Below are 16,578 nucleotides of genomic sequence, written 5' to 3'. Positions count from 1 at the left end.
TGACAATTAGGTCAACGTGCAAGAATAATAAAACAGACATACTTTTTCTCAGTCCCTTGTATAATATGCCCTTTTTATAAATCTAATAGGTAGTCAAAAACTTTTATGACTCTCATTTTTGTGTATAATATACAGAAGACGAAATCATTAATAAAATCTTTTCAAATTTCAAAATTGTTATAATTTATATCACTATAAAATAAATCGAATAAATGGTAAAAAATCCACGTTCTTCGAAAATAAAAAATAAATTACTATGTATATTTATTGCAAGGATTTATTATTATTATTATTATTATTATGTTTAAATAATATAATGTAACATTAAGTTATAAATAATTAAATGGATGTGTATTATATACACTAGTTTAGATAATGTTTATCCCTTTCTATTAAGGTGTTTATAGAACAATTATTGTAATTAAATACAGTATAATTTATTATATTTCAATAAACACATTATTTTTAAATTTATACATGAATAATACAATTGAATAATTTACTTTATAACTATTATTTATCTATGTATAAAAAAAAAAAAAATTAATGTAACTAGAATTTAAAATAATGTATTAAAATATAAATCTTTAAGTTTATTTAAATTTCAAAATTGATTTAGACACTATCAATAAGTTTGTATAAATATAGCTCAAAAACTACCAACATTATAACTGATACGTATTCACCCGCTAACAATAACAGTAAATAACATTCTTTATAATAACTGATCATAAATACTATAATCTATATTAGAAAATTATAGAATATTTCCTCTTAAAGTATATACTCATATATAAAACTTAAAAATAAAATCTAAGCAAAAAATTTTAAATAGGGTATTTAATGTTAAATAAAATTTTCTTTTATAAATATTAACCTTTTCCCGTGCCAAAAAAAGATACCTTCTTAAAGTTTTCGAAATTATATTTTGACAATATTAATGCATTTAATATTATTCAAACATTTCACAGGAATATAAATACATTTTTAAGTACACATAATGTATTATACAAAGTTTATGTTACTAAACAAACATTGACACAATATTGAAATAAATTATATGAAAGTTATTTTAATATATTGATCTTAAAACATAGAAAGATTTTGTTTAGTTTTCCTACCTAAGTATAAGTTATATAGAATAATAAAACATCAGAAGCTTTAAAAAAAATAATAATAAATGTAAAGTAATTATAAGACAGTGTAGGTTATCATTGATAACTTATCAAAAATCATAGCATTACCAATTGCGATGGTGGACTAACCCAAGGTTCCCTATGAATAATTTACGATTAATTTTGTTCTTCTACGCACAAATGTAGTAATAATGCATACACGGCACGCCGTCTTATCAACTTATAAATATCAATTAATCAATTTTTATTTATACTAAAACATAATTTCCAAGCTACATAACACGTATAATATAATAACTAATGTAACACAAATTGTTGAATGATTTTAATCAAAGATAATTAGTAATTATAAAATAATGTTTAAACTTTACAGTTAATATTAATAAAATTATCCAAATATTAGAAAAAATACATTTATTACGAGCTTAATAAAATTAAAGTATCAATTAGAATAAATAATTCTACACAAATTTAAAAAAAATTAAAAATATATTTCTAAATATTTTACAGATAAACACTTACTGAATGAATACTACGTAAATTTAGTCAATTTAAGTTATCATAAGAATCTTGATTAATAACTCAATTACGATAATTATTGTAATACTTATACGTTCATTAATTTTCTTAGTAATATTCGTTATTTAATGTCACTCATCATTTATTATTTAGCTAATTAAATTAATAAAATATAAATTTTTAATTTTTTACGAAACCAAACATATTTCCAAGATTTTTTATTGATTTCAGTGAAATTTAATTTGGTATATTTCTGATTTTATTGACAGAATCCTATCATACGTGATAGCTTGTGAGCTGCATGTTTTGTCCGATACAACGATTTTTCGGCGTAACGTATAAGAGGAGGTAGCTTATATATATTAGTACAACATTTACCCTACATTAAATAGTGATTTATCATCGAGTATTATTTATTATATAACTTAAATTTTTTTTTATCAAAAGAAGATAGAAAATCAATCGCTAGAATACAAACAATCGAATTTCCTTAATAAAATCAATAAAAAAAAAAAAAAAATTATTAATTTATAGACGCTCAACAGTACTAACCCAAAATTTAACAATATGTTCAAAAAAAATAAAAAAAATCAATTCCTGAAGAATTCATAAGTATAATACTTATTTATTATATTCGTATACGAAAGTAGAAACAAAATGAAAGTTTATAAACCACTACACGATTTAATAAATGTTTCAAATTTACCGAAGCGAAATTAAATAAAATGATTGTTGCAATACGTAAATTAACAATGTAAACCACAAACAATGCATTAAAAATTAATAACTCATAATATTTGAAAAATACCTAACTACGAGTATATTTTAATTCAACTGTATGCGTGTAAAAATTTAAACATTTCATGGTACGTGATTCCAGGTGATGACAGCTTCCCAACAACAAGGCCTAGACGCGACGATCGCCATGTCGTCGGAAGACCACGAAGACAACGAACCATCTAGTTCAAGAGATCTGTAAGTAAATCTATGTGTTTTGTTATTAAACCAACGACGAGTTTCACAGTTGTAATATCGTATAATATGTTTACGTTATTACGGTAATTACTCGAACACGATTTACGAAAAGCATCCCTGGTATCGTAGAAACAACAACAGCAGCAACAATAATAATATTAATAATTATAAAAGTAATAAATATATGCGTCACTGACAGCAAGCAGTTTTAAAAGGTCACCCCTTCCCATCAAAACACATTCCGTCAATTCGCCTTCTACAACATAATTAAAACGCCTGACTTGACATATTCCGGTATCTTGTTAGCGTATTTGCTTGTATAATAAACGAAAAAACAACTACACAAACACGCCAGGAAACAAATACGACGACGGGAGAAGTTTTAGTATAAGTGTGGGAAACGCTACGATAGGTGGGGCGGGATTTGAGTAAACGCATGTGCATTCGCTCAAATCATACACGTGAAACTTTACAAATCGAATTCAACATATTATAATATATTTTCGATAGTCGATGAAAATTTATTCCATCGTTTACTTACACACACACCTGCATATACATGATATTATACACAAACACATATATAAACATCTACTGAAAATCCAACACATTGTTTCAGCATTATATACGCATTCAAGAACACTTATATTTATTTACTGAAGCATCGTGTTCGATTGAAAATGGGGCACAAAAACGATAAGACTTAACGATAAATTTCTTTTTAGATTCCAACCACGCCATTTGTATAAATAATGTGCATGTGTAACAAAGTAAGACAGAACGTCGAACGCCTAATAGACAATCGAATATAGTGTTAGAATTCATGACTTATAAGAACGCAGCATTTTACTGTCTCATCGACACAGGTATTTCACTACGATTAGATATACCGCAAAACAGTAAAAGTAGTATTTGTGTCTGTAATGCAAAAAGTTTACCCTCTCTCCACAGTAAAACACACACCAATTCATAATAAAATAATACTTATATTAATATCGAATAATATTTTTTTTTACTATTTTTTATTTATTAATTTTTGAAGCAGCATATAAGACCAATAAAGTAGGAATATGAAAACTATCAATTGACTTATTTTTTCCCTTACATTACAATTCATTGAACGTCAAAATAACCTTCTTAATAATCAATAACTGATATAGGTATAATGCATTCATGATAAAAACTATACTAATATTGTAATGTAAACAAAATATCCATTATCTATTGTAGCACAATTTGAAATATATACTAGTCTGTTACAGTTTTGACTTTATCGTATCAAAACTACCTACATTATATTGGGCCAGACAACAGACAATCACAAATATGAAATATTATGCACACAAATTTAATACTGCAACAATAATAATAATATTCGGTGTAATGTGTATAGTTTAGTGTGTGTATGTGTGTTGTATAACATAGTAAACAAGATCTGTTAATGGCTTATTATAGTACATATAACTTTAAATTATATAACACCAGTGAAACGATAATAAATCTCAATGTTATATTGAGAGATTCGGCATAGCTTGCATTTTACATTCAAGCGATGTAACATAATATTATGACATGCTGCCAATAGTTGTTATGAAAACAATTTATAGGATATAAGGAAAATATGGGCTTTCTAGCGGAAAATTAAGACCGGATCTCGAAAGTGCAATCTACGCGTGACATTATTTCTGATCGATTGCTTACGCTATCTACGAGGTAATATATATACATACTCAAACATACTTCCTCCCCATACTACAAAAAAAGGGTTTTCAACACCCATAAATAAAATATATATATAACTGAAATATAAAAAAATTTACCTATGTACAACGCGCATGATTTAAAAGTAAAACCAAATCTTCCACGTTGAAAATATTTAAAATAATCATGGATAAAATTTAATACTGAACGCAATGATATTATATAATATAATGCATCTCCAGAAATGATAATTTATTCGAAATACATTTTGGTCGTACGTTTTAAAATACGTGTATAAGTATATATAAAGTATATTCATTATATACATGTATAATCAATTTGCTTTTAAGACACTATTATAGAAATTATATTTTTCAAATATACTTGGTAGGTATACTGAAATAATGAAGAGTACTTAATAAGTTATCTATATAAGTATTTTTAATTCTATATTTTTAATTATTTTCCGATTTTTTTTAAATATTCAATTGTTAAATATCATGCATTGCAAATTTTCAAATACCAAAAAAATATTTTTATTCATGTTTTATTTACAAAAAATAACATACTAAATATAATATAAAAGGCGCGAAGGGCACAAGGTGCTACAAAATAAGACAAACTCTACTTCATTAGATAGATTATTGAAATTATTAACAACTTTATAAACACTATATAACTTATAATTTACAAATATTATCGTAACAAAATATCTGAAATCAAGTATTTTGGCTTACACTAACCATGCAAATTTTTATTTTAATAACTATCAATCTCGATACGTGCAATTATATAAATATTTAAATCAGACATTTTGTTCATACGCTTAGTAAATTAATTTTGTGATTTTCTGGCCCCAAGTCACAAAAAAAGATAAACATTTTGTGACTACAAATAAATTATTAATAGAAAAGGGTATAAGAACATAACACGGCGACGAACGACTATTTCGGTTTAATATAAAAGTAAGTATAATAACCGAAGAGAAAGAGAAAAATGGCGTATATATATGGCTAAATGTCAGTCTCGGTGGCGACAACATAGCAATAGCGTAAATTTAAAAAAAATGTTTTAATATATGATAGCAATGTAAATATTTTTACTTATAATTGATGTTGTTTTTGTCGTTGTGGTGATGATGTAGTTGGTAATGATTTTGATAATAGAAAAAGTTTTGTTTCCTTCTTTAGAAATCCAGTAAATATATTTTATACGTTTGTTTAAAGTATGGATTAGACTAAATTAACCCAAAACGACGAAACATTTGGTTTTATTACAAGGCGTGCTTTTGTTTCATTTGTGATGGACAACCAAAGCCTACATTAAATTAAATAACGTTTTGATAGAATTTTAATATTTCGCATTATTAAACACGTAGTAGACAACTGAAAGATCAGAATTATTCGTCGAATTTAATTAATAAGTGTAGTAATGAGTGGAGCAGATTTTCTCATATTTTATTCTTTTATTATTCCACTACAGATTTTTCTACGCACAACTATTTTAATAAACCTTATATTTACGAGTATATATGACTTATAAATAAATATTTATGAAAATGGTTCTTCAACTTCATTAAAATTTTTCGAACATTATGCTCAGAATTAACAAATAATTTGTATGAATTTATAAATAACTTTGTATGAAAAAATACACGCCACTCCAAATTCTACAAAAAATAGACATAAACTGTAATTTCAAAGACAACTCTTTATTCTCTAACACGGACATCGTATAATAACCTTAATTTCTCGGTATCATACTTTATTCATACCCAATGTTATTATTATTATTATTATTATCTTATATAAAAAAAAATAACAAAAAACAAATTCGAACTGCACACAATCAATTATGAATATTTTATTAATAAATTACGTGTTCTAACATAAAACTTAGTAATAAAATAAAAACGGTGTGCACGGCAAGTGCACTAATCATAGGAATATGGCTTTAAATAACATAAGTATATGTTTATCTTTATTCACTACATTATTTTAAGTTTTCTAAAATTAATTAAATTTCTTATTAGGAGATTAGAGGTTTTTAATAAAGTATTCTGTATTCAGTGGTTCGTAGTTCGTAGTGTTTAGATTCGATCAAGCAAAATTCAATGATAAGCTCATAATTTAATTCATATTATTTTATTTTCATCGATATTAGAAACGTTGAATTTTGTCTGAAGTTTATGATCCTTCAGTTTTTTTTTTTTTAATTATACAATCGGATCAGGAGAAAATTTAATTTCAGCATCTACTGTTCAAATAAACAATATTAAACTCAAAGTTTTAACTTATAACGAAAACATTTTTAAACAATTAAAATAAAAATTATTACTTATTTTAAGGTCACGTAACATTTAATTTCTCATTAAATTATTCAAATGTATCTACACTTCAGTTATATACTTACGAGTAAATAAAATGTAATTTTTTTTAAGAAACAAAAGCATAGATTGTAATAAATGCTAATTAATATTATTCTAATGAAATTTACATATATTATGCACAAATTCTATGTTAATTGTATTAATATTTAACATTAAAATGGTTATAAAACCTAAAAGATTAAAAACTAAGTTAATATTATATACTTGACTTTAAGACATTGTTGTCCCGAGTACGTAAAGCATTTACAGATTTTTGTATCATAAAATCGGATCAAAATAATGTACTTATTAATAATTAAATAAATTACTTACAAAATTGTTTTTTCAATATAACTGTTTTCATATATCTAAAATAATATTTTTATTCCAGTATTCTAATATTTTAAAAGCTAATATATTTGTATTTACAAACACATGAAATTTAAAAAATATACCTATGCGTATCGTTAGGATGAAAAACGAGTGTAATACAACACTAAATGTGTGAACAACTTAAATACTTGAAAATCACTTTTTAAGTCCTTTTCAGACATGAACCAACTAAATCAACCTTAAGTAATACTCTCTTGTTGATGTGCATCTAATTATAATTTGGTAGCAATTCGTACATTTTCGACCTTCGCCAGAGTTTTAATCTGTAAATTCTTGATATCATCAGCCAACACAATTAAATTATACATGAATATATAGTTTTAGTATATGTTTAAGTCAAATAACTTCAAAAGACATATAATTAAATGAGATTATCAACTTTGTAATGAAAACACTAGTTCAAATCTAATAGTATCTGATGTTATTTCATTTATATTAAGAAACCAATTAAATAGGTACAGAAGAAATACTAATATGAATAAATATAACCTTTATACTGCCCCAGCTGAAAATCATCATCATCAATAGTTCGTTATTTCAAGGTAGATTTTAATGTACTTTAGTTATTTTAATTTCCATTATTATAACTTATATGTAATTTTTGTATTTTTGTATTTTTTTTTTTTTCATATAACTTCATATTAACTTATTTAACTTACAAGTTTTTGCTATTTTTAGTTTGATAATAATCATTTATAACAAATGTTTACAATATTTATTTGTATATACTAGACTAACTACTTAATTATTCAGCCAATATAATGCAAAATAATTTTAAAAGTATAGTTTTATTAATTATAATATCAAATTTCTCGGTCATAATACGAATGTCAGAAACCCACCAGCAATGGTCCGTTTTTAATAAAACTTTCAAAATGTATTTTACCCTAGAGAAGAAAAGTTCACAAATAGTTAATAAAGTTGAAACCTTGCGAGGTTTCATCGCTGTCCAATTAGGCTTAACATATTACGGTCCATAAATTTGAACAGAGGAAGAGAACTAAATTTAACAATATTCGTATCTATAAAATAATTAATTATTTTATTTAATTTGAAGATTATCGACGTTTTCTTTTGTTTACTAAATACTAATACATCAGAATTCTTAAAAGAAAATTTTCTATAAGCTCGGTCGGCGATTATTATTATGATTGTGTATGGGTGCGACATGGCTGGAAAAATAAGCCAGACATGCGAAATAGAATAAGAGTAGCCGAGAATCGTTAGCGGATTGTACAAGCATTATAGCCACCATTGCCGACAGCGAAACAATAAAGCTTTTGTCAAAACCTTTACGTAAACATGTATTCGACGATTATTATTATTATTATATTGTCACTGTTGCGAAATGCTCGGGTCGAAATATTACGAGGGTATGATAGTGCAGTACAGGTGGCGTAAAGAGGGTCAACCATAATAATAATTTCGTCCGCTAGATGGAAATCACAGAGGATGACGAAATTGGCAGCGACACTTACTTCCCGCAACCCCACGACACTATACAATATACATCTCCAGGAATAGAATTATAGTCAGGAAAATAAATTCTATTCAACTTACGAGGGCTACTTTCAACTCATAGCATCGCAGTCGAGATTTTCCTATTAAGTGCGATGTATAGCCGTACCGATCCATTCAGTAAATCTAACCCTTTTTCTCCCCTCAACGATTCTTGTCACCATATTTTATCCCTCGACTTCTAGTCATCGGTCATGTACTTTAAACAAACAACGCATCAAATGTGGTTTTACGTCCGTCGTGTGATTCTTTTTAGTCTTATTTTATCTACGACCAACACGTAATTACTACGCATAGCCTAATAGGTAATATATTTGTATACAAACAAAACATTTTCATCATTTTTTGTTATATTCAAAACTTCTAGATATATGTATAAAATATTTAATGAAAATGACTAGAAATAGTAAGGTATGAAAAAACAGTTCACAAAACCTATCCATAACCATAAAATTAAATCAGAAAGAACAATAAAATAAAATACAATTAAAAATATCTTTTAAGTCATTAAATATGAATGAAATAGTTGAAAATTTACACCTAAATCAATATATAAATATTTATGGTAAAACATTTATGGAATATATGTACGTACACAATAAATACACCATAATATCTAAGTTATTATAATCAAGATACGATTGTCAATATTAATGCAAGGTTAGGTTAGGATTTAAGTTCAAGAACAGATAACATAAGAAACACATATTTTCGATTAATACAATATTTGAAAAAAAAAATTTGGATTATGATTTAAGACGTTTAAAAATACACTTAAATACACCAAAAATAAAAATTTATTTTTAAATTGTAAAATTTACTGTGTTTGATACATTGGACTTTACCAAAACCTTAGACTAATTAGTTAAGAATTGAAGAACACTTTAACCGTTTTAATACTATATTTTTATTTTTTAAATAATGTAGGAAAAAATCTCATTTATTCGAAAATCAAAAATGAATCACAAAATAAACGTGTTACTTGAAAAACAAGCTTATAAGGAATAAATATTTTAATAAACAACTCTATCATTTCGTCTTTGCATTTCGTTTTGAAAAAAATGTGATTTACACAATTAAAATACCAAGAGAGCCAATGAAAAAAATGCAAATAAATTTTTACTGAAGAATAATAAGTTCCAATTAATCCATAGAGTGGTTTATCAATATTTCTCATTCACGAGTCGTGACAATCGCCGTACAATTAGCTGAAAAGCATTCATGACATTCATCATGAGACGTCAAACCCGAACTAAAGAAAATTGACGTAACAAGATACAAACTTCAACTCTTTGGCCACGAAACAAATTCAACTCAAATATTAAGCTACTTAATTGTTAAGTGAGCGAAGTATCGTCGTGTACCATTGCCCGACGACAGATGCTTATAAAATTTAATTATAATATATTATAAAATTATATATTGTTGGTGTTTACACATATAGTTATTAGTTACAGACTATAGTTTAACAATACAACACTATCTTTATGAATGTATTATAATGCTATCGAATAACAAATATTATGAATAATAATATATGATAAAAGTACATTGTATCAAACACAAATTAATATTAAAATTCGAAATTCGAAATATAATTTTTAAGAGGAGTAACAAATATATTATCGGCAATCACTCGAATTTAATAATGCTTATCATACACATAAATATATATATATATACGTTCTGTATAAAATAACTGTGTATTCATTATATTTTTTATAAAAATATAAACTATAATAAATCAAGCTGATAAATGTTTCAAGCTACTCATTATATTACTATAATGTATTGTATCAACATAAAATAATACAATAAGTAATAAAACAATGTTTTCATAAATTACGTAACAAATTATCTTTTTCCGGTCATGAGTCTGCGTCATATTCTGCGACTTACATTTAATAGCAACCAAGAATATATTGAATGATCAAGTATAAGACGTAAGTAACTATTCTTCTCTATATTTACATTAAATGCTAATAAACCCAAAAAACTAACTACTGGTTGTATAGTAGAAAAACGATTTACAAATTAAACATCGACATTTTCTGAGAAGTATTCTGTTTTGAAAAACCGAGAAGACAGTCCATATAACGATAATTGTAAAAACATAGGTATTTTAAATTTATATCAGATACATGAATTTGATCCTGTAAATTACTATCCCACACCGCTAGAGATCAAATCACTCGCTAATATAATGTATACGTAAAATTACAAATCATCATTGGATATAATATATTAATACACCCATATTCGTATAAGCGCTGTAGTGTACATCTTATTACCCGTTTGCCTATAACACTTATATATATTATATATATATATATATATCAGCATACATATTACCGTGTTATTATTAATATTATTACTGTTGAAGCCGTCGTGATTACAAACTTTGGATGTTTACATTGCGTTCACTTCCTAAAAACGATTAGGTAAAGTTTAATTAATTACATTTTATTACACCACTACAATTGTCGAAAGATTGCCTACTTCGCCGTTAGAAATCTTATGCTCAATGAGTGTCTCAAGTTTTGAAATTCGTATTTCATCGTGAAAAAAGTTTCAACTGACCAATATATACAATAAAAAATCGAATATTCTATCAAAGTATCATTATAATATAATTCAGGAAAATTCTTTATAATATCACCTTCATTTCCATAAAAAATATTAACCAAATTTTTGAAAAATGATATTTTTTACTATTTTTATTATTATTTTTAAAGTTTTTACATTTTAAAATAACAGCATAACTTTTTATTTTATATTCCGATATTTTCGAAAATAAATATTTTTCTTAAAATTTAAGCAAAAATTGAATTAAGAATGATTGATTCATTATCTAGTTATTAACTTAAAACTCAAAAATTTTAAGTTTTGATTGTAAATTGTAGACCAACATTTTGTAGGATACCTTTGTGTCTAAGCTTTAATTATACTTATAAATAATTAAATATTCTTTCAAAATTATAGATTTTTATATGATGAAATTTTCAAAAAAATATTCTGCTTCACAATATGAAAATATAAATGTATACCATATTTCAGGAAAGTAAAAACTTAAAAATTATAACAATAAAAATATTTAAAAATGGTTTTCTAATGATTTCATATTATGCAAAAATATATTTTAAAATAATAGATATTTTCGATAAAATGATTTTTTGCCTTTAAAATAATTATCTTTTATGCATTAATGACATGTAACAGTATATTAGACTTTATATCTCAAAGTAAATATTATTTTCATTGTGTATTAGATATTATACCATTATACATTTATTAGTTAAATAAATTAACAAAAATCTAATTTTAACATAGTCATGCATGGTTAGACGCTTGTCTCCTTAAAAATCCATTCTTCCTAACTATAAACGATGATCTGACTCCAAAAATATAACTATATCATAATACAACATGATCTATACTCATTATAACATGCTAATGACATAGGACTGTCGAAGTATAAACACACCTTGAACTAGTTCTGATATAACGTTTCGCTTTGGTTACTAATTAAGTGGATGCTACATTTGCGTGTGCTGTCTCCGTCTCACAAATGTATAAAATTTCTATTCAACTATATAATATATTCTTTTAAGTAATTTTAAAAATAAACGTATTAAAATGATGTAAAAAAATAACGTTTAGTATTTTGATGGCTAAAAATAACACATCGATCTATACTATTTATTATATAACATATAATAATATATGATAACAATAAAGTAAAATCTTTATGATTTTGCCCATCAACAAGTATCGTTGTTTTCGTCAAAAATTTCGAAAAAGAAGTTCTATTATATGATATATAATATATTATATTGTATTCCTGTTCTCTGTTTAAATACTGATACAAGCAAAAATTGTGTAGAAATAACAAAACAAGAATTGTAAAAAAAAATCGTATTTTACAATTATAAATTACATATACACCTTCTATAATAAGAAAAACATCATTTATTTTTCGTATGAACAGTGAAAATATTAATGTTGGATCAAATAGGTGTTTTAATATTATTCTATTATTAAAATCAGTTTAGTATCTAAAAATATTTTTGGTTTAATCTCCTTCTAATATTTAAGTCATTTATTCGATTTTAAACGGTTTCAATAACTTTTTATCGACAAATATAATATTTATAAGTACCTTTATGTTATATTCAAGAATATATATATTTAAACGTCTTACTCTAACTATAATAATCTTTCTCAATTAAAAATCAATTTTTTATTCAGAACTATCATTGAAAGCGGCATTTGTGATTCACACTATAAAAATTCAAGAGTTGAATATAGAAGTATGTATTTGTAATTATTTTAATTGACTACCATGAGAGTTATTCATTTTACCGCATCAAACAAGTGTTTGGATTCTGAACGATACCACGTAATAACTAATGACCAAAATGAGCAGTACATTAAGAAGTATATATACAAGAATCCAATCGACAACGAACCACAGTTACTTTATAATGCAATGATTTACCTATATTATGATGTGCTTCAATTTATTTACAAGCTCAAATAATTACAATAAACGTAATTAATTTTTTTTTTTTTTATCAGAACAATTAAGTGGCATGCAAATATAATACAGTTAATATTTTTATTTTTTTACGAAAGTTCGCAGAACACTTAACGTGCAAACCTCATTATAATATTACATTAAAAATTGTAAAATGCATTACCGAAGCGTTCTCCACCATTACGACAAGATCAAATTACTAAATATGTATATCGTCTCATTAAAACTTAATGTTCATAAAAAAAATATATAAAAATTCTAAATGTTCAACTGTTTACACTTCTTAAAAAACTAACTTCTTTATACAATTATTAGACTACCGAAGTTACGACAAACAATACAACATGTGATTTTTACCAAGTGTATTGTCGTAGAGATTATAGATCTTTTTTCTCCTTTTAAAACCGAAAACGACGCGGGAATGCTTATAAAGTACTTCTGTGACGCCAAAGGTTATAGACCTATAAAATCCTAACCTAACCTACATAAATACTTAGTGCAACAGTGAATTATTACTTAAGTATCACACAATTTTGATATTTTAATAAATCATCAAACCATTTTAAAACGTAAAATTTAATCTATCCATTCATAATTATAGTAAAAAAAATAATTGTAGTTTTGATAAAGATAAGCTACGTAAAGGGATGTTTGAAAACTACACAAGCTATACGAGGTTTAATTACGTTATTAATTAATTAAACTCTGTATCTTGAATAGACAGTCCTAAGATATAGATATTAACTATGCGAAATGAATAAATAACCAGTATAGTTTATACAGTAATATCGACTCTTTCTGCTTATATTACTATTATTTTATAGTCCATAGAACTATATTAATTCAATACTACCACAAAATTCTAAGTTGTCAATAAATCAACAAAGCATTTAGACATCTTTCAAAATCAACGAAATAGTTGAAATCAAAGAACATAATATCTATCTGTGTAATAAAAATCCAGTAAACAATAAAAACCTTAGAGGATGCTCTACTATATAGTAGGTGTCGACTATATCTCGGCATTATTATAGGTTATACAGAAGGTAATGGATGAGTTAAATTTGAATTAAAATTTTATAAAATAATTAAAAACAAAAAATGTTATGAAAAAAACCTAACACGTAATATAATATACTTTCAACTTAACACTCCGCAATTTTCAATGTATTTCACTATGGATTTATTATTTAAGTCTATATATTACTGTCTAGAAATATAAAAATAAAACTGTAAGCAACATATTGTTACGTATTACCTGCAACACATAATAGGACACAAAAAGAAAGAACTTAAATAAACTTCTCGTGTTTAAGAAAAAATAATGGCCCTGTAATCAATGATTGTGAGTAAGAATAGAAAAGAGATAAAATGAAGGATTTATTCACAAAATAAGATTAAGTGAAGTTTGTAAAGCGTTCAAGATTTAATTTGACTAATTGTTGTATGTGGAGAGCAGATGAATTTGGTAAATCAAATAGATTGGAAAATACCACAGAAATATCCAAGAAAAAAATAATTAAACGTCATTAACAATAATTTGAAGGATTTAATACTAAATTGTAACACAAACTTGGACCTAGGTTACATGAGAGAAGTTAACCAGTGAAAAATTGGTTTTAGAAATAAAGTGACTAAACGACTTGTAAAAATATTTGTAAAAACAAAAAAAAAAATTAGTAAATAATCAAAAATTACATAGACTGACTAATACACTTGCTATTAACAACAATAAATTAAGATCACATTTATTTTTAATCATTTAATAAGAATTTACATAATTTGTACTTAAATATTTACTTTGTCAACCATATTTGAATTTACGCTTATGCACTATAAATATGTGAGTTATGTTTTAGTGATTCGTATAAGTTTTAAAATTTCTATAAATCAACCATATTCACATGTATTTACCTAGGACTTAAGTAAAACACTATTCGATTGAACACAAAAGTAATGATTTTTAACTGGTACATCCCACAAAATATTAATAAACATACCGAACCAATGACGCTCTACTTCACAATATATATCATAAATATATAACATTTCAAATTTTGCCATCAATTTATCACTAATAAGACCCGATAGTTTGTGACTCGATTACCAATATCTACATATGTATTTGATACCGATTTTAATTTAGTTTCGAACGCAGTGAACTTTTCCAAGCACAAAGCTACGTAGATTATACCTGGGTATTATGCCTAGGTATATTATATTTAACAGTAACACTACACAGGTGGCGAAAAAACAAAATACATTTTCTAATTAGAAAATCGCAACCACTCATACCTCTCATTGGAGATTTGAATAAACGGAAATTATTATCATATAATACATGCGGAGTACTGTTGATAAATTTTTTATCATTTGATGTTTTATTAACACAGACAAATGCATTTAAATATTATATGGTATGCTATGGTTCAGGGATCCTTTCCACGAGTAGCTTTCCAGCGGTGAACAGATATAAAATATGCACCATAATTGCTAGACATACATTTTTATGTACAATAAATTACTGTGTGAAATGAACTGTACATAATATGTGCAATGTGCATGTTACATATACGCACCACGAGAGACAACGTCATAATATTAATAAAGTTTATTTATATTTTGTTGCGGTCATCACTTTTATAAACATTTAAACAATCCATCATTATATTCTACAATAGGATCTATACTAAACTTAGGTTAATTAGTTTCAATTAAGTTGTCTTATCAACAAACAATTTAACTTAACAGGGTTAAAAATTATTTTTTAATTTATAAGTGTCAACAACTTGTATAGGTATTATTAACCGGCAAATTAGACTTTCCTACTAACTTTTAAAAAATTATGACTATCTAAACGAAAAAACATATCACAACCATAATAAATTTGATCAGACATGTAATTTACCAAATGAAAATAACTTATAACCTACAACTTTGAATTTTTTTTATTTCCTATCTAGTCACTTCCCAGCATTAATTGTACAGTCAATAAAATACGTTATAGCACCCATACGAAAATATTATTATAATGTGTATAATATTGTATATTTGTATGTAAATATAAGTTAAATTAATTGTTCATTATCTAACAATTTCATACTAGTCGTCGTCAAATATATTTCAATTACTTCAATTACACTTATGTGTATAGCGAAATGTTCAACACAACACTTAATATTATCATCAAAAATATACGTACAAGTATAATATATCAATTTTGTCGGCATAGAATAAGATACATATTTTCAGTCGAGTAACATTATTATGAAGACTACTATATTACTACACACAAACGGTCTGAGGCGACCCTTTTTTTTAACCAAGATGAACAATCTTTTGTTATGCTCCCCTATGGCACGATTTTCATTTTTCAAATCAAATGTGTCACTAACTACATTATTATTCCTCGTATAGTACATACCAATGAA

General features: G+C 25.4%; 2 protein-coding genes across 2 annotated transcripts in view; one reads left to right on the top strand and one right to left on the bottom strand.

The window, feature by feature from the left end:
• The window catches only part of LOC112597053 (14 kDa phosphohistidine phosphatase), a 162,673-nt gene that overhangs the window by 125,614 nt on the left and 20,481 nt on the right, over positions 1 to 16,578 (bottom strand). The gene's annotated exons all lie outside the window — the stretch shown is intronic.
• Positions 1 to 16,578, top strand: part of LOC112597051 (arrestin homolog) — a 102,461-nt gene that overhangs the window by 70,271 nt on the left and 15,612 nt on the right. The window contains exon 2 of the mRNA XM_025342960.1: positions 2,536 to 2,630. Coding sequence (XP_025198745.1) covers positions 2,539 to 2,630 — 92 coding nt within the window. The 5' untranslated portion in view covers positions 2,536 to 2,538. The remainder of the gene's footprint in view (positions 1 to 2,535; positions 2,631 to 16,578) is intronic.

Source organism: Melanaphis sacchari, unplaced genomic scaffold, assembly GCF_002803265.2.
Source record: "Melanaphis sacchari strain LSU unplaced genomic scaffold, SCAv2.0 Contig36_pilon_pilon, whole genome shotgun sequence".
Taxonomy (NCBI): Eukaryota; Metazoa; Arthropoda; class Insecta; order Hemiptera; family Aphididae; genus Melanaphis; species Melanaphis sacchari.
The sequence above is the reverse complement of the archived record's forward strand: the minus strand, read 5'-3'. Positions and strand labels throughout refer to the sequence as shown.